Source organism: Acanthopagrus latus, chromosome 11 (genome assembly GCF_904848185.1).
Source record: "Acanthopagrus latus isolate v.2019 chromosome 11, fAcaLat1.1, whole genome shotgun sequence".
Classification (NCBI taxonomy): domain Eukaryota; kingdom Metazoa; phylum Chordata; class Actinopteri; order Spariformes; family Sparidae; genus Acanthopagrus; species Acanthopagrus latus.
This window is the reverse complement of record NC_051049.1, coordinates 18,322,690-18,339,852: the sequence shown is the minus strand read 5'-3', so window position 1 is coordinate 18,339,852 and position 17,163 is coordinate 18,322,690. Positions and strand designations below refer to the sequence as shown.

The following is a 17,163-nucleotide window of genomic DNA, read 5'->3' as shown; positions in this document are numbered from 1 at the left end:
CAACACGGTACACTTTTCGTATTGAAATCCAAATTGTTTCAAACTACGTTATGTCTTCTACAAACTAGCTAGAGATTGTTGTGCTGTTCATCTAAAAAGAGTTAACTGAACAGTCTTTTGTGAATTCAGCTTATAAACCGTATCAATGCTTGGGACAGCCAGTGACGTTATTTTCGACCGGAAGCAGTTTGCGTGTCAAAGGTTGAGCACATTGTTCCATGGCGGCACAGTTTGTTTCACGTAGTAATGAATGAAGTTTAGCTCGAAAAGGTATATAGTGAAAAAGCACACCGTAAACATAACGCCACAGAGAGAAAGCGGGACTGTGACGTTATTCTGCGCGCTATATAAGGACTTCGTTTTATCTGAGGTAAACCTGGGGAGTTGTGTGCATAACATGCTAAAGCTAACAGCTAGCCTGAGTTGGAGACACTGCCGGAGTTGTAGTTAACACTGTGACAGGACCTTGTAATTTTGGCTAATGCTAATTCAGCCATGCAAGCTAACTTGTGAGGTTAACATCAGTTAGGGCATTTAGTACACATTATTTATTATTTTTAAGTTTTACATGGCCAGCGAGAGTTGATTGTGATGTTCCACATGGACTCAGTGGAGGTAGTAGCCTGATCTGTGAGAGAGGGCAGTGTGAGATCTGGATTAACACTAAACATTCACTATAAGACTATGATTTTCCGTACTGTAAAGAATCTAAACAGTAGATATACACAGAAACTTTGACATGGTGTTCTAAAATATACAATTAAACATTAAGCAACCCTTTCATCTTGCTAATAGTTATTTAATGTTCAGCATCTTTTAGTTTGATGTAGATAGTAACTTGTGGAGGTTATGTAGGGCGGGTTCTAACAATCATCGCATTTCCTTATATCATTAAGTCTATAATGCATTTTAAAAAAAAAAAACTTGATCATTACAGCTATGATCTTCTGTTATCTATCGACTGGTCTCTGCTGATGAATGTGTATTTTCAGTGTGCTGTCATATCAGTACTTTCTGCATTCCATCCCATTGTGTTTGTTGTCCATTATAACAATGTTGTCAATAATAACTGTTGGACATGCCATTAGTATTTGAATTTTTTAAAATCATGACAGGTTTAAAAAAAATTTATCTTACAAAAAGTAGCCTATAAAGGTTTTGATTTGCAGACATTGTGTTTGTGAAATCCCTCTTTCCCTCATCACCAGACAAAGTATGAGCATTTTGTTAGTCAGAAGCTCCCTTGGCATGTCTATTTGTTTGTTTTACCAACCTGATGATATCCCTTATCTTTTCTTTTCCAAGTGCATAGACCAGGACAAAGATGGCTGGAATTCTGTTTGAGGATATCTTTGATGTAAAGGACATCGATCCTGATGGCAAGAAGTTTGACAGAGGTGCGTGACATGCATACATTCCTTGTATTTTGTACACTGACAAGGCAAGGCAGAGCAAGTTTATTAGTATAGCACAATTCAGACATAAGACAACGACATGTGCACACAATTACACTAAAATACATTAAAAAAAAACATTAAAACAAGTTAAGAAATAGGAAAGTAAGCTAAAATAGAATAGGTTTAAAAAGAGACAAGAATAAAAAACAGTGCAGTTCAAAGCCTTCAGATTGCTTCAGTGAAAGGCTGTGGCAAACAGAAAGGTCTTCAGGTTAGATTTAAAAGCGGTGAGAGTTCGAGCATACCTCAAGTTTCTTCCAGATATGTGGTGCATAATAACTGAGTGCTGCTTTTCCATGTTTAGTTTTGACTCTAGGGACTGAAAGCAGACCTGTACCTGTCATCTCAGATGAAATGTATTTCGGCCCAGAACTGACAAGTGCTTTATAAACCAACAGCAGAAGTTTGAAATCTATTCTTTGACAGACAGAAAGCCAGTTTAAAGATCTAAGAACTGGAGTGATGTGATCTACTGTTTAGGTTCTGGTTGACTGTGATATTTTTCCACTTGTCTTTCTCTCCATTAACATTTACATCTTATTCCACTGCTGTTTTCAGTTACTGTTCTTCAATTCAAAACTGCAGATTAACTAATCCAAACTTTACTGTGACTGTTTGTTTGCTACAGTGTCTCGTCTACATTGTGAAAGTGAATCTTTTAAGATGGACCTCATCTTGGATGTGAACATTCAGATCTATCCTGTTGATCTTGGTAAGTTACAATCTTTTTAAGGACTGGAAGTCATTTATTGGTTGTTTTTTAACGTGGTAGTCATATTCTCGGTTCAGTTTGTTTACAGTGTGATCGGCACAAATCAGTTCATTTTTCATATGTCATTGCGGTTAATTTACACCTCTTAAGTTTAAGCAGTGTTTCTATTTTTTGACAAGAGGGTGACATTTGCTTGGCTACACTCACCTCCACCCTCACTGTTAAATTGTTTAACTTTCATATAAGTGAGCAATGTAAAGGAAAACAGCAAATATTATCCTGTCCCCATAAAGGTGAAGACACAATCACAAAGATTCATTACTTAACCAAGAGCTCTAAGCTCATATAAACCTATTTTGTATGCATCTGTTCATTTCTTTAAGGTGACAAGTTCCGACTGGTTATTGCCAGCACGTTATATGAAGACGGAACACCAGATGACGGAGAGTACAATCCTCAGGATGACCGGCCATCAAGGTAAAACAGTGGTATATTTGCTCTTGGTATATTTGTGCATGAAGCCTTATCCTGCAAATAATATTGTAATAAATTGCATAAAACAAATATAAATATGAATAAATAAAGTATGTTGTATCATTTCTGTGTACATTTCTACTGTGATTTGTCTCCTGCATTGTGCTCCTTCAAACTTTTATTCATATTGATCTTTGTTTACATTTCTAGAGCGGACCAGTTCGATTATGTGATGTACGGAAAAGTTTACAAGATTGAGGGCGACGAGACTTCAACGGAAGCAGCCACACGCCTGTGAGTTTAAATGAAGCTTTCAAGTCAATTTTTTATAAATCACTTATCATCAGCTTAAAATAAACAAATAAACCTTCTGCAACAAGTAGCACCACAGTTGTTATTTATACATTATTATTGCAGCAATGGGATACTTCTTTATGTGTTCCTTCCCCGGTGATTGTTGATGATTTGATAATGATTTGATTTGATTGTCATATGGAGTGTGTTTGAACCTATTTCAGCTTCTGAAGGGGGTCATGACAGAAACATTGTTGAGCACTATTGTCTGAGTCATTAACTTGCCTGACAAAAGTCTGTAAGAAAAGGACATGTAATTATCATCATGTCATCAATTTTGGTCTTCGTAATCTCTCTCATTTGTTACCTTTTTAATCACGTTGTATTGGTGTGTTCCTTCTTTCAGCTCTGCCTATGTGTCTTACGGTGGCCTCCTCATGAGGCTGCAGGGAGACGCCAACAACCTTCACGGCTTTGAGGTGGACTCCAGAGTCTACCTCCTCATGAAGAAACTGGCCTTCTAAAACCCATCTCTGTTCCCCTACTCAGCCTGGTCTTTCCACTGCCACAGTCACAGCCGTGCTGAACTACACACTGAGATAATTCATTTTCCCAGGTTTGGTGCAGAGGCCCATCTCCAAGAGCAACTCGCGGACGGAAGTCATTGATTTTGAGGAAAACATGTTTAGTTTTTTATTATCGTAGTTTAAAATGTTTCTTCTAAGGAGATGGACTACAGACTAAAGACTGTGATATTTGCTGCAACCTCAATCTGCTGGCAAACTGTAAATAAAGATGACTTTTATACAAAATGATTCTCAGACGTAAGTCACATTGGATCATACTTGAATTATAATTTCTGTTGGCATTCTTTCATTCTGTTCTGTCTAGTAGTTAATCTTTTATCTCATTTGTGTTTTCTTCCAACCATGTGCCTAGGAAACGGCATGGGTGCTTTCAAACGTGTTGCATAAGGTCTTACTTTACTTGTTATCAACATGAGTAGGCAGTCTATTTGTGACCCTGTTTCTCAATGTTTGGACTACAGACTAGAGGGCAGAAGACGGTTTTTATAAAGAAACTGTAGCTAACTAGGTCACGTAGCTCACAGGAAAAATATATCATGGACAAGACTATACATCATTAAATGTTTATTCATTCTGAAAGTGGATCGTTGCTGTATTTTAAACATTTATTCCTACCACCAACAAATAAAAATGTAACAAGTCTGGTAGATATGTAATCCAGGTTTTTCAACAGACCAAACAGCTTTGAAAAGTTAGATCTCAAACAATGAAACAGTCAGCAACATCTCTTCAGAAATGTGGTCATTGAGGGATTGTATATCCTTCCTAGATTTTCAGTGAAAACTGCTAAGAATAAGGATGATCAAGCCGGAGTAACAGGATCATCGTATCCCAGGTTCTTATATTGTTTGTCTATGTGGGATGAAATCGATATTCTACAAATATAGCAGCTCCTAATTTGTTCTTCAATGCTCTTTTTCATTCCCTTTAAACCGGGTTTGCACACTTTAATCAACCTCGTCCGATTCTAGCTACTTGAGCCACTGGAAGTTTAGTTGTTGGCTGGATGCCCTGGCACATATTCTAGGAAGTCAAAATACTTTTCTCCCAGTCCATACATATGTCATAGGCAACAGTTTAATACTTGCTTGGATGGCAGCAAACTATAATGTGGACACTCGGGAGACAGAAAATTTAATTATGGGTGAAGAAGCAGCTTTTGTTTGCAGCACAAGGTTCTCAATGTCAGTGGTAATGGATGTCACAGGATGTGGAGGAACTCTGCAAATGACTCATACGGGCTCATGCAAGCCAGAGTCGAGGCTTTGGAATCTGCCCACTTCATGGAGTGGACTGATTCTGACATTCTGAATATGTCAACTGTGCAACAAGTTGATGTCAAGATGTTGATGTTGATGTCAGGGAAGATTCAAAATGTGTGTGGAAAGCTTAAAATACATTTAAATGCAGTGATGCTGCAGAATCTGCTTGTAGCCTTCAGAAAAGAAGTTATTGCAGGGTTTGATTTGTGTGTTATATAGCAGGTTTTTCTTAAAATCCAACAGCAATACTTTAAGTGCTGCAGCAGCAGCAGCTCCTGGGTTTGTGCAAAGGCTCAGTAACGTGATACATTTTGAATGAAGACCCTAAAGACGTTAAGTGCTTTGCATCAGGACTCTGGAGCAGCATATGCACTAATCCTGAGGCCTAGACTTACAGCATTTGTTCCTCTCCCACACCTTAACACATGTCTGACAAGTTTGGTTGGTTGGTTTGAACACTGCTAACTGCTAAACAGATTTCCACGAAACTTGGATGGAGGATGGCTTTTGGCCCAGGACAGACCCCCATTAAGTTTTGGTGCTGATCCAGATAAAGAGACAGATCCATAATGTATTTTGTCACTTATTTTTATTTTTATTGAACAGTGCAAGATAGGGCTTATTGCATGAATCCTGATAAAGGAAATGAAAACAGTGTACTTAGGTGGCTGGTATTTATGAGAGTACAATCTGATGATACACATAAAAATCATGTTCTAGCAGATTTGTATGTGTTTGATTTGAGTGCTCGACTGAGTGCTATTCTAGTTTTTCTTTTAGAGCAAAGAAGAGAGTTTATATATCTTTGACTTGATGTTATATTATTATTATTATTATTATTATTATTATTATTATTATTATTATTATTATTATTATTATTATATTTTTTAATTACTACAATTTAGATTTACTTTCCTGACTGAAAACTTCATTTTCATTCATTTTACTTTGAACATCAAATAAAAAGAAATCAAAGAAACTGTGACTGTGAAAAATGATTCGTCACCATGTTCACGTATTTGTCAGAATTGTATCATTCGTAAACAGTGATGCATGTAAGACACAAACGAATCTCAGACGCGTCCACGAAGCAGAGGGTGAGCTTCAGTGTTTGGGTCTGTGCCAAGGGGCGCACAGTCCGCCGGAAGTGATGTATGCAGGGTCACACTGCGCAGGAGCGCCGCGGGGACGCTCACTTGCTCAACAGTCGCAGGTCGGGACAGGAGCTGGGAGCGTTTACCTGCCCTGGGAGGAGGCTTCTGCGGATGTGAACCTCACCGTAGAGATATGTAGAGGAGCAGTGCGCAGTGTTGTTTTTACGCGTTTTCTTTTTCTCCCTCCCCCAAACCGGCTGCGGGACGGGCTCGGTGACATGACCCCCGCATTCAGCTTTAATTAGAAGCACCGCACTCGGGATTATGTCAGCGGCGGTGTCTCACGGAGAGAGAATGGACGCGCATCCCGAAGAATAATGAAGACGAGCTGTCAAAGTAGAGAAAGAAGATTTTAACAGCCAGAGCGCGATGGATGACCGACGGAAAAGGAAGCTGACGTTCCTCACCATCGGGCTTGTGTTTCTCCTGAGCGGTGTGGAATATGGTGAGATATGGTTAGGCAGTCATCTACACCTACTCTGCTGTTACTTATTTCTCCATTAGAATGGGTCACAAAACTCGTGTGTGAATGATAAATCAGGCCCAATCATTTCCCCTTTAACACCTACATGTTGTCATGTCTGTGATTCAACACATTGGGCTTAATTCATCACAGATAAGTCAAGCTATTGTTGTCAGCCGACATAAAGTTACCATTGATTACACTCAGTATGTATTTTGACTGGTACTGCAGTGTTTTGTGTTGTATCCATATCCAGTGTGTCACAGCAGTGAGTGCTGAGGACCGTGGGACATGTTGTACTGGAGCCGTTCAACAAGTTGAATAGTGACTTTTTGGCATTGCTGATTCTTCTGAGAGGTTTTTGCACAAGCGTCAGGCTGTGTGGGTCTGTCTGGGAATGAATACGTCCGTCCAGGGCTGTTATCAGGACTATAGATGAACCGGGGACATGAGTGAGCCAGGACTCCCTCTGAATAAACACTTCTATTGTGTTTTTAGGTAATTCAATCTGGCCAAACCTTAATGTCAACCTGACAAGTGAGTTACTCATTGACTTAAAAAAAGGTTTAATGATTATGTCTCAAAGAACACTGAGGAAGTGTGAGTGTCGCCTTCAGTAGAAACTGTGTGTCAGGTTGTTAGAACTCCAAAACCTCAGCGACGCAATCCCAAAAGCATGACCTTGATGCTCTCGCCCGCATCGACCTGCAGCACGGTTGGTATTTAAATGAAACCTGGGCAGGGTTAGCACGATGTTAGGGATGTTGTAAGATACAGGCGTTGCTGAGCAACGGTCACATCCAGATTTGCGTGACTGATCTGATAACGCTGGGCGCTTAGTGCACCATGGTGTGGAAAATAGCCCTACAATGACTTTTACTCACAGATAAAAAGTTCAGTTGGTTAGTAGTTTGTAAGTTTTTGTGTGTTTGATTTGGTTTTATGGAACATTTTTAAGCTGTCTTGACACAGTAAGATTAAAACAACAAGAGTAAAACAAGGACTGCATAATGTGTAGTTTTACCCTTGATACTTAGAGTACTTCATGCTGTTAATACTTTCATAATTTTACTGAAGCGAGGACTTGACTTGTAGTAGTATTTTGACAGTCTGGTAAGAACACTTCTTACTTTCGTGAAGGATCGGAACACTGCTTCAGCCGCTGCTCACTAAAGGTGCAATGTTCTAAAAATATGATGCAACGAAGCACCAGTGTCCAAAGCGACTTGTAGTAATTCATGGCACTGATGGCAGGGGAGACCCCCCGGGTGGAGGGGCAGCAAAGGACTTGGACCAAGGACTCTTGCAGAGAGGACAAAGCCTCTGTACATGGGACGCCCGCTCTAGCGACTGAGCTAATGGGCGCCACCCAGATGACATGAATATTTGAGCCATCATTTCTACTCTGGAATTTTCTGAGAGCGTGCTTTATTGTCTGTCTTCAGACCCCAGAATCGAATTAGGAGTGCAGTGGGTCAGCACTATTCTCGGGGAGGAAGATCCACCACTGACTGCAGCCAAAGTTAAACTTCACGCCGTGTGTTGTCAGCGCTCTCAGCTGTACTAGCACCGACTTGGACCAGTCTCACCTAGATTTGAAACACACAGACATCATCTGCTCTCGTTTTGCCCTGATCTCACCTTGTTTCTTGTTCTGCATTCGACCGAGCATGCAACATGAGCGATAAATCAATTCAAGTAAATCTTTCCGCTGGCCATGAACAGCTTTGTAGTCAGAAAGTTCTGATGAAAAAACAAAACAGAACCACTGACTTTATTAGTTTATCGTGAGTTTGTGGTTATCAGCAACAACTGCGGTGACAGTTTATCAGTTTATTAGAGATACAGCACTGCCTTACCGTTGCCTCTGATAAACGTCAGCGTAGGGCTCAGGGGAGTCACAGGGTTGTAATAAACATGGGCAAGATGCCATGGGGACGGAGCCTGGGTGATGCTGCTTACGTACAAACAGCCCAACAGAGCCACAGTGTGCTTGACTGGCTCCATGCAGGGCTTATGACAGTTAGCTTTCTTCAAAAGTGCATTACCTCAGGGGAAGGTTCACTCAAGGAGATGTATAGATACTAATATCTGCCTCGCCTCTGTTTCCCCAGCTGTCATATTGCCCACAATATGGAGGTACTTGCAGACTTTAGAAGCAGCGCCCTATTTTCTGGGTCTGGCCCTGTCAGCATTCAGCTTTAGTGGCCTCCTGTCGGGACCGCTGTTTGGCCACTGGTCTGACAGAACTGGGACCAGCAAGAAGATCATCTTGTTCGCCAACTGTTTTGAGATAATTGGTGAGTCCGCTCAAATTTCATATCCTAATAATTTTACATGCGTAACCTTCCCATGTCAGAAGCACACACTTCTTAGTTGTTTTATATGAATAATTCTGGTTCATTGAATTTTCCTTCTCCTTGCTCCTCTCCAGGTAATTTCATGTACTTTATGGGCTTCTCCAAATGGCTCCTACTGTCGAGCAGACTGGTGGCAGGTGAGTCTGCACAGAGTGAGACTGCGGCTTATTATTATTCATTTGGCAACTGACACATAGGTATAGCGTGGCAGGATCATTGCGTAAAAAGTCGTCCCATTCTCACTTTCAACGCCTCAAATATTGCAGCTTTGTCAGTGGCCAGACATTTCAAATGACGCTGTAGTTACACCTTCATGCGTCACTTCCTGAGGCGCCCCTCTGGCGTAGTAGTTTGAAGAGTAAGAATGATCCACGTCAGGCGGAGGCAGGGGTGGTTGGGTCAATCGAACGTGACCTATGACCTATCACGCCAATGCTGTACATCTTTTCCAGAGCTCTATGTTTCAACCTCAGTGTGTCAGTGCTGTAACTTACTCTTTAAATATGTATTTTTCTTCAGGCATCGGCACAGGTGCCGGCTCATCTATCTTTGGCTTTCTAACCAGAAGCACCACCCACGAGGATCGCGCCACTGTCTTTGCTGCTGTCATGGCATGCCGACAAGCTGGCCTTCTGATTGGTCAGTGACCCACTGCTTTCTGATGGGAATCACCAAAGGCTAATCATTTCAATTGAGTTGAATATAATGGTTATGCATTCTCTACAAAGAAAAGAACACCAGATGACTGGGACTTTGGAGATTTTAGTGGGCTCACACACAAACGTTTAATAATAGCCAATGGGTAAATAACCATAATGAGTCAAAACAAATAAATTCTATGATTTGGAGTTGCTTTTGAGAATCGTTTGCTCTTTACCAGGATTATATTGAATGATTTGCCAAAGTTTGGGGTTGGCTAAAATGCATGTTTTAACTTTGTGTTGGACACAGGCCCAGCATTTAACATCTTCCTGAGGCTTTGTGATTTCCACATTGGTCCTTTTGTGGTCAATAAATACACTGCACCAGGGGTAAGGACCACAATATGGCACACATCGCGTTGTTTCAACTCTATAATCCATTTTTCCCCGCCACAGAAAAGCCATAACACTCATCCTCTACCCCCTGTAGTTGTTCATGTGCCTGCTGTGGATTCTCCTTCAACTGGCGGTGGTCTTCATGTACTGGGACCTACCACCTCTAGAGAGGGGGAAGGCCAAGGAGAGTTTGACAAGTCGGCACCGGGAGGAGCAGAACGAGAAGGGGTTCGTGGAAGATGAGGACAACGAGGAGGAAAAGCCATTGATGGGGTCCCAGGAGCTGGCGGGGTCGTACGGCTCAGTGGTGACATCCAACTCACACACCTACCAACACCCCACTGCTGTAAACGCTACGATGAATCACATCTCTCCACCTTCTTCTCCCGTGCCGACCGACTCCCATGAGTCTTCCAGCCCCTTTAAGAATTTCAGCATATCCAGAGGTGCGTGATTGACTGTGTGTGTGTGTGTGTGAGTATCATTCCGGGGTCAATTAAAAGTCTATGAAACACATTCCGTGAAGGTCTTTATGTTTCTGACTGGGCCTTTGTCACTGTAGAGTTCCTGAGAGAAGAGGTGGTTGTGCTGCTGGCTGCTCAGTTCATCACACTCTTCAATCAGACAGCGCTGGAGGTGCAGTAGAGACACACAAGACAGAAAACACGCACACAGACACACATATGATTGAATACAAAACTTGAGTTGTCTTTATATTTCTTTATCTAGGAGATAGGACTCATGACATGCTACTGGCAGACAAAGTTAACGCTGTCAGGTCTTTAAGAGAAAGTGGCTTGATGCACTGTGCCAACGCCCTCCATTCCCTCCCCAGACCATGGTGACCCCGCTGACCCAGAAGTTCTTTGGCTACGGGGAGCTGGAGAACAGCATCATGTACTGTCTCTGCGGTGTGGAGGTGATCGCCGGCTTCCTGTTTGTGCGCTGGCTGAGCCAGCGTGTTGCTGAGCGGGTGGTACTGGCCATCGGTCTGACCATCTGCAACATCTCCGGTGTCTGGTGCCTCATCTTCCTGGCAAAGCCAATAGGTCAGACCAAGAAAGTCCTCCCTTTTCTACTTGTACGCACAGAACTTTATCAACTCCCACAAATAGTTTAATTCCAGGAGGTGCATTACTACTGATAAGCCCAAGTGTAGAACATCCTCAAATTTAGTTGATGCTCTCACATGTGCAGCAAATCTTAAAGCCTATGACTGGAAAGTTAAACCAGAGGCATCCTGACAATGAAAAAACTTGGCTGTATCTTGCTTTTTCATTCAGTGTTTGTGGTGTTTTCTGCAGGTGGTTTCCCATGGCAGCTGACTGAGTTCATCATTGGGGTTTTTCTGCAAGTCTTGGGTTTGCCATTTGTGGCCGTGGCTCAGGTCTCCCTCTTCTCCAAAGTCACTGCTGAGAAAACACAAGGTGAGAAACTGCACCATCTTGTGGAGAGGAGACAGAACTGCATGGTGGATGGTGTTAGTATATGGGAATGAGTAGTGGGCCCTTTGTCCCTGACATGGACTGCACATTTTAAATATTTAACTTTTTAGAACTCCTGCATCCTTTGGTGTTTGGTGTGTTCAGTTCTGTTCTTTGTGCCCTGTGCATTTTGCAGGTTTCAGCCAGGGAGTGCGCCGCTCAGTAGGAGGACTTGCTACCATCCTGGGCCCTCTGTGGGCTGGTGGCCTGACCGAGAACATGTACATCATGATGGGGGTGATGATGGCACTGCTGGTACTGCTAACGGTATGCAAAAGGAAACACGACTGACACCCTAACAGATGTTATATATATAGTGTAACTTAAAGCAACATTATGTAACTTTTTTACACTAAACTAACAGCTTCAGAATCATGTTGATGGTACAGTATCTTTAATAAGGTGAATGGTGCCTCTGTCTCAGCCACTCCGTCCCCTATCACCTGTTTCTGCGCTATGTAGCTTCACTGAGAGGGAAGGCTCATAGTGACGTAATGAGTTCTGTTTGATGTTGGCACCTACATTACATCTGACAGATTTTTTCACATCTGGGATTTTTATTTACAACAGTGGTGTTGCGCTCCTGAACTGTGGAGGGCCGCCATATCGCACAAAATGCCAATTTCTACATGATATTGCTTTAATTAACCACTCAGGCTGTGTGATGGATCGCAATACTTTTTTACACTAATCAACATGTGTCCAGATCATCGAGGGTCAGATCAAGGTCCTTAGACTTTTTTGCATTTTTTTAAAAAGCCTATTTCATACAAGTCAAGCATATTTTGTAGATTAAACAAAAAATGATTCAAACATATTCCACTAACCAAGATGTGGAAAAAAGTATTGAAACGTGTTGTAGTGACACCAGGATTGTAAAATTTATTAGGTCATATTTCTCCAGACAAATTTTTTTTTTCTTAGAAATGATGTCTACAGAGCTTGTAGAAAGGTGCAGAATAAAATGCACATATGCACGTGACGTATGCAGTATCCATGTTGTTGGCAGCACCAAGAGTCTTGGTAGTTGCCAGTTTGTGGGAAGAAAACATAAAAACGGCTGAGTTCTACAGTATGCGCCCAGATTATGGTACTGCCTAAACATTAGCTTGCTAGCTAGCTAGCTAGGGTCAGCCATGTTGATGTTAGCTAGCTGGCGTGGGCAACGTTAGCACTAGCTTGCTTGTGTTTGCAACGGTAGGTAGTGCAACAAACTGGCAATCACTTGAGGGGGCAGATGAGTTGAACAGTAGGGGTGTCTTGAATGCAATGAAAGAGGAGGGAAACAAGTCAAGTTGAAAGCTGAAAAGATAAAAAAAAAAAAAAAACTTTTGCCATGTGCTTTGTATTAATAAAAACAGTAACGACCCCTTGGATTTACGCCTGTTATCCACGTGCATAAGAGACAGACCTCATTTAAACATAGTTCCTGTAAATGTAGGTCCCACTTTTGTTTCCAAAAGAATGCAAGTTTTTCATCAGTGGGACTCTAATTGAAACAAATAGGAAATAACCAAACCACAGCAAAGGGTTTCAAGTAAGGAATCAGAGATGCAAGTTGGCATCTTATAGCCAGCAGCTCCACTTACATTAGGGAACAAACAAGCATAACAAAATGCTTGTAATGCCTTTAATGAAGCGTGGGCGAAACCACAGCCCAGCAAACAAATGTTTCCACTATCACTGAGAAAGAGGGAAAAACACAAACAGAGTGTGTGAGAAGGAGTCAGTGTGTGCTCCTCCAAACAGATGAGCTGAGGTCCACCCTGGACTTTCTTTCGCCTAAATTGGGTCCGCCAGGAACCCTCCTCCTGAAGTCCTCCTGTGTTTTCTTTCTCTCATTTTCTTTGTTGTTGTACATCGCTGACAGCTCAGGAGGAGGGTCACAGGGTTCACAGAATCAAGCTCTGGAACTCCAGTTTCACTTTGTGCCTGAGTGAAGAAAAGTGCTCTCAGTTTGGTGCAGCTGAAACATGTTTAAATGAACCAACAAGAACACAATTTATTCTGAGGTATTTTTGAGATTTACAAGAAATCCTGACACACAACAGTTTCTGCAGCATTTTTAATAATTTATTTCTGCGTGCGTGAGAGGCACACAGGTGGATTTGGAAAACAGATTAAATATTCTGTTGCCTCTCAAAGCCTCTCGGTGAACATTTCCTCTTTTTTCTCATCTCATATTGTTTAATACAGATGATGCTGGCTTTCTCATACGACCGACTGGTTGCACCTGCCACAGAGGAGCAAGTGGATGAGTCTGTCAGCGGTGGCTAATCCCACAGTTGCTTGATGCAGTAGAAGTGGAAGGTAGCTCTTTACTTATATATTTAGTGAAGTGAGATGTTACATCTGCATTATAACAGATGATGTTCTGTATTAAAGGCCCCAATGTATGCTCATGTTCAGGTGTTAACAAGAAAATGTTCACATGCTTAAGTGTTCACACAGTATTTTTCTCATACTGCACGTTGCTGCAGCACCTCTGTTCACCTTCTGTCTGAATGCTCCGTTTAAGTGCCTGTCCCTTTAAGCCCCCCCCCCCAAAAAAAGTCTGCTCTAATTGGTCAGCTCTTACAGGCCCGAGTGCCAGTGTGCATTTCTCTGTTCTCCTTTTGATACTTTCAACATACAGCAACAAGACCTGCTTTATATTAAACACAGACATGGAAATCTCAGTGTCTTCAATATGGGACCTTTAATTCGAGACTATTTTCTTCCTTGCATGAAAATGTTATATGAGCCAGTAACAATCAAAGTGTTCAAGAGTTGGATTTTTAAAGTTGATGTTTTTCCATGTAAATGAAAATTATTGTGTGCATGACCAGATAACTAGCACCTTGCTGCGTCTCATCCTGTAAATTTTCCCCTTTTCCAGTGCACAGTGGGAGATTGCCCGCCCTGTACCTGACCGATCCTCCACACTTTCACTCTCTGCATTGGGACCTGCATGCAGTGTGAAAACACACACTTGCTGAACTCACACACCTCACTACTTCCTGAGTGCTTTCACTTGTCAGATTTCTGTGCAGAGGCTGATCAAAGCACTGATGTGGTGTATATGTATATTTCCCATGGAAATATAGAATCCTGCAGACACTGCATGCGTAGGTGTCGGATGTAAAAATCCTTTCTGTGCTCTTGTGTTCGGCACAAACTACTTACTGAAGTAAGTGCATCTCACATTCTACCTGTGTTTCAGCACATGCAATATAACACTAACTGTTCAGCTGATGGACATGCCATATGGTTGTGGATTTAGCCGACCCGTGTCTTAGCTCGTCAGCTACTTAATACCTCACCCTCCGGTAAAAGAGGCATTCTTATTATTGAAGGAGTAGGTTTTTTCATACTCAAAGTTTAGATGATCTAAAAGGGGAAAAAATCACGTCCATCCACTTCTGTTCATAATGAAGATTTTTCTCCTTGAACACAGCAAAAAATTTTGCAACACTGTACGTTTTGCTCGCTTTGAAAGTTGTATTTATTCATCCAAATGTTGAATTATGTGCTTTTATGAATGAATATTTTCAGAGTGGCCTCCACCATCAAAGCAATGTCTCTAAAAGAACCACTAACACAAAGAGTTTTATTCATGTGGGTTTTAACTGTAATGCCGTGTTTGTCATCTCAAGGGGATGAGCATGCTGTTTCAAAGACATTTCAAACTTCAGTAATAAAATTCTCGGGGAAACACTAAATCCTTGTAGTCTTTAGCATTTAAAACAGTCCCATAAGCTGCCTCAGAATCATCTCTCAGTAACTATATTTACAACTATTCCTGCTTTTAATGAATAAAGCAGCGCGGTACAAGTTTCTTTGTTGTTCGACACTGATGTAGCGCACATTGTAAACACTGGTGGGCGCTCTTAGTCTTTCTACCAAAGTCAATCCACATCACTACTGCTGAGCCTCATGTTTGCTGTGTATCAGTCGGTCAGATAACTCCAGAAGGTCAAGAGCACTATTACAAATACACATTTAGGGAAGAACTGCTTTTGTTTTGTTTTTTTTGCTAGTTCTTTTTACAAAAACAGTCCTGTAGTTGTGGTGAAGATAAGACAAACTAGTCAGTCAAAGAACCCCTCCCCCATAACACAACTTTAGATTGTGTTTTTTTCTTACCTCTTTATAATTTGTTCAGGTATATACTCACAAACACCAAAACCACATTGTGAACTATAACAATATTTATTTCTTATTTATTTTGCTTTTATTTATTTCAATGTTTGTTTTTTTCTTTGGGATTTCATGTATCTATAGAAACAAAGGTAAACACCCGCTGCACTGCGTTGACTTGTGTTTCATTAATCTCTGGGGAAAGTATGTGCACAGTAATAATGAGAGAGAAAATAAAAAACACTTAATAACAATATAGTTTGCATGAAAAAATAAGGAGGAGTTGTTAAAAAAAATCTTTAATTCACATTTCTACAATTTAATTGGTTACATTTTGTCAACTCAAAGGCTGAAAAATATAAGCGCTCAGATTTTTCCCTTCTGTCCATGAACGCATTTAATAATGCTGTGTCTGCGTAGTAAACATGATGTTACGGGGTGCTGAATTAAATCCTTTGTGCGTTTTTTCTTTCTTATTGTTTAGATGAAATCACTGTCTTATGAAATTATTATTATTTTGTTATAAAAAATATATATGCGCCTATATATATTATTTTGCAACAAAAATTAGGATGTACACAATTTTTAAAATAATTGTTTAAAGAAAATGTGATAAAGCCGTTTTTTCTGAACGCAGTTCTTCTTTTTACATCTGTTTGCTATCGGCTGTACTTGTATCTTTAGTTCATCAAATGTATTTAACTTTATTTGTCTTATTTATTACAATAATTATTTATCCAGTTTCATTTGTAAGGGACCACAAACAAAATATTGAACATTAATGTTTCTTTGATAAATTATATCAGGGTTAGCTCAACGTTTATTTACATTTGCAGTCACAGTTTACCACAATGTTGGTTTTTCAATAAAATGTTTTATATATAATAGTAATAATATATAGTGTTGTAAAAAAAAAAAATGACATCAAAAGAACAAAACTCAGCATAATGCAGTCATGTAATTTAGGTGCTCAACATTTCTGAAAATGTCATTTTATTTAACATGATATTATTTGTACCACAACATTTATGTACACCTGAATAAAATAATTTTACTTTGAGCATTTCTGATAATTTTAAATAAAATATTTACATGTGTATTATGTAAATCAAAATATTTTATCAAATAGTCCAACAATTATGGTAATTATAGAAATTCAGTGACAGTCTTTAATCGTTTACTCTTTTGAAATATTTAACTCAGAATTAAAATCATGAATATCTGTGTTAAAAATTTTTTTATTGCTATTTGCTTTAAAAAAATTTTTTTTTTACCCTTTTCATTTGAAATCCCAATATGGTAATACAGAATCTGTTTTCCTTAGTTGTTGAACTATTGTGCCACGCAGAATGATATTATGGTATGTTCTGGTGTTTTTGTAATATTAAAAAAACCCCAAAACAAAACAAAAAGAAAAAAAAGCTGCACAGTTTTTAAAGTAATAGAAATATTAAAACATATACTGGACATCTGGTCAATGAACATCATTTCTAAGATTCATATAGAGAAGACAAATCGTAACTTACAAGGAATTGCAACACATAAATGGACAGCAGGCCTTCTTCACAACATCAAGTGTTAATGGGTAAAGTGGAGCCCGCTGGGGGTCGCTGCCACCTCCATAACAGAACCAGAAAGTAGGGCGCGTGGTCGAGGCCTTTCTTGCTAGTGACGACATGTCGTCTGCCTGGTGACGTGGTCGTGAGGAGGCGTGGCCTCAGTGCTTGAACTCTGGTTGAACCCGTTTTCGTATTGGGCGG

General features: G+C 40.4%; 2 protein-coding genes across 2 annotated transcripts; both read left to right on the top strand.

Moving 5' to 3' along the window:
• The first annotated feature begins 198 nt into the window (after positions 1-198).
• Positions 199-3,752, top strand: polr2h (RNA polymerase II, I and III subunit H). The gene is made up of 6 exons (XM_037114871.1): positions 199-370; positions 1,306-1,397; positions 2,086-2,169; positions 2,553-2,646; positions 2,854-2,937; positions 3,344-3,752. The coding sequence occupies exons 2-6, from the start codon at positions 1,325-1,327 to the stop codon at positions 3,459-3,461; spliced, it is 453 nt and encodes a 150-aa protein (XP_036970766.1). The 5' UTR covers positions 199-370; positions 1,306-1,324; the 3' UTR covers positions 3,462-3,752.
• A 2,197-nt stretch (positions 3,753-5,949) lies between these two features.
• mfsd8l1 (major facilitator superfamily domain containing 8-like 1) lies at positions 5,950-16,463 on the top strand. The gene is made up of 12 exons (XM_037115006.1): positions 5,950-6,385; positions 8,518-8,703; positions 8,838-8,900; positions 9,283-9,402; positions 9,715-9,794; positions 9,895-10,246; positions 10,363-10,436; positions 10,636-10,849; positions 11,105-11,227; positions 11,421-11,551; positions 13,481-13,594; positions 14,163-16,463. The coding sequence occupies exons 1-11, from the start codon at positions 6,310-6,312 to the stop codon at positions 13,559-13,561; spliced, it is 1,500 nt and encodes a 499-aa protein (XP_036970901.1). The 5' UTR covers positions 5,950-6,309; the 3' UTR covers positions 13,562-13,594; positions 14,163-16,463.
• The last annotated feature ends 700 nt before the right edge of the window (positions 16,464-17,163 follow it).

What these genes read in the sequence shown, in the direction of transcription:
- mfsd8l1 (XM_037115006.1), top strand. Translation starts at nt 6,310, where the DNA reads ATGGATGACCGACGGAAAAGGAAGCTGACGTTCCTCACCATCGGGCTT. An exon ending in CAACTGTTTTGAGATAATTG is followed by an intron (nt 8,704 to 8,837) that starts GTGAGTCCGCTC and finishes GCTCCTCTCCAG; the next exon opens with GTAATTTCATGTACTTTATG. An exon ending in CACTGCTGAGAAAACACAAG is followed by an intron (nt 11,228 to 11,420) that starts GTGAGAAACTGC and finishes TGCATTTTGCAG; the next exon opens with GTTTCAGCCAGGGAGTGCGC.
- polr2h (XM_037114871.1), top strand. Translation starts at nt 1,325, where the DNA reads ATGGCTGGAATTCTGTTTGAGGATATCTTTGATGTAAAGGACATCGAT. An exon ending in TGGCAAGAAGTTTGACAGAG is followed by an intron (nt 1,398 to 2,085) that starts GTGCGTGACATG and finishes TGTTTGCTACAG; the next exon opens with TGTCTCGTCTACATTGTGAA. An exon ending in ACGGAAGCAGCCACACGCCT is followed by an intron (nt 2,938 to 3,343) that starts GTGAGTTTAAAT and finishes TCCTTCTTTCAG; the next exon opens with CTCTGCCTATGTGTCTTACG.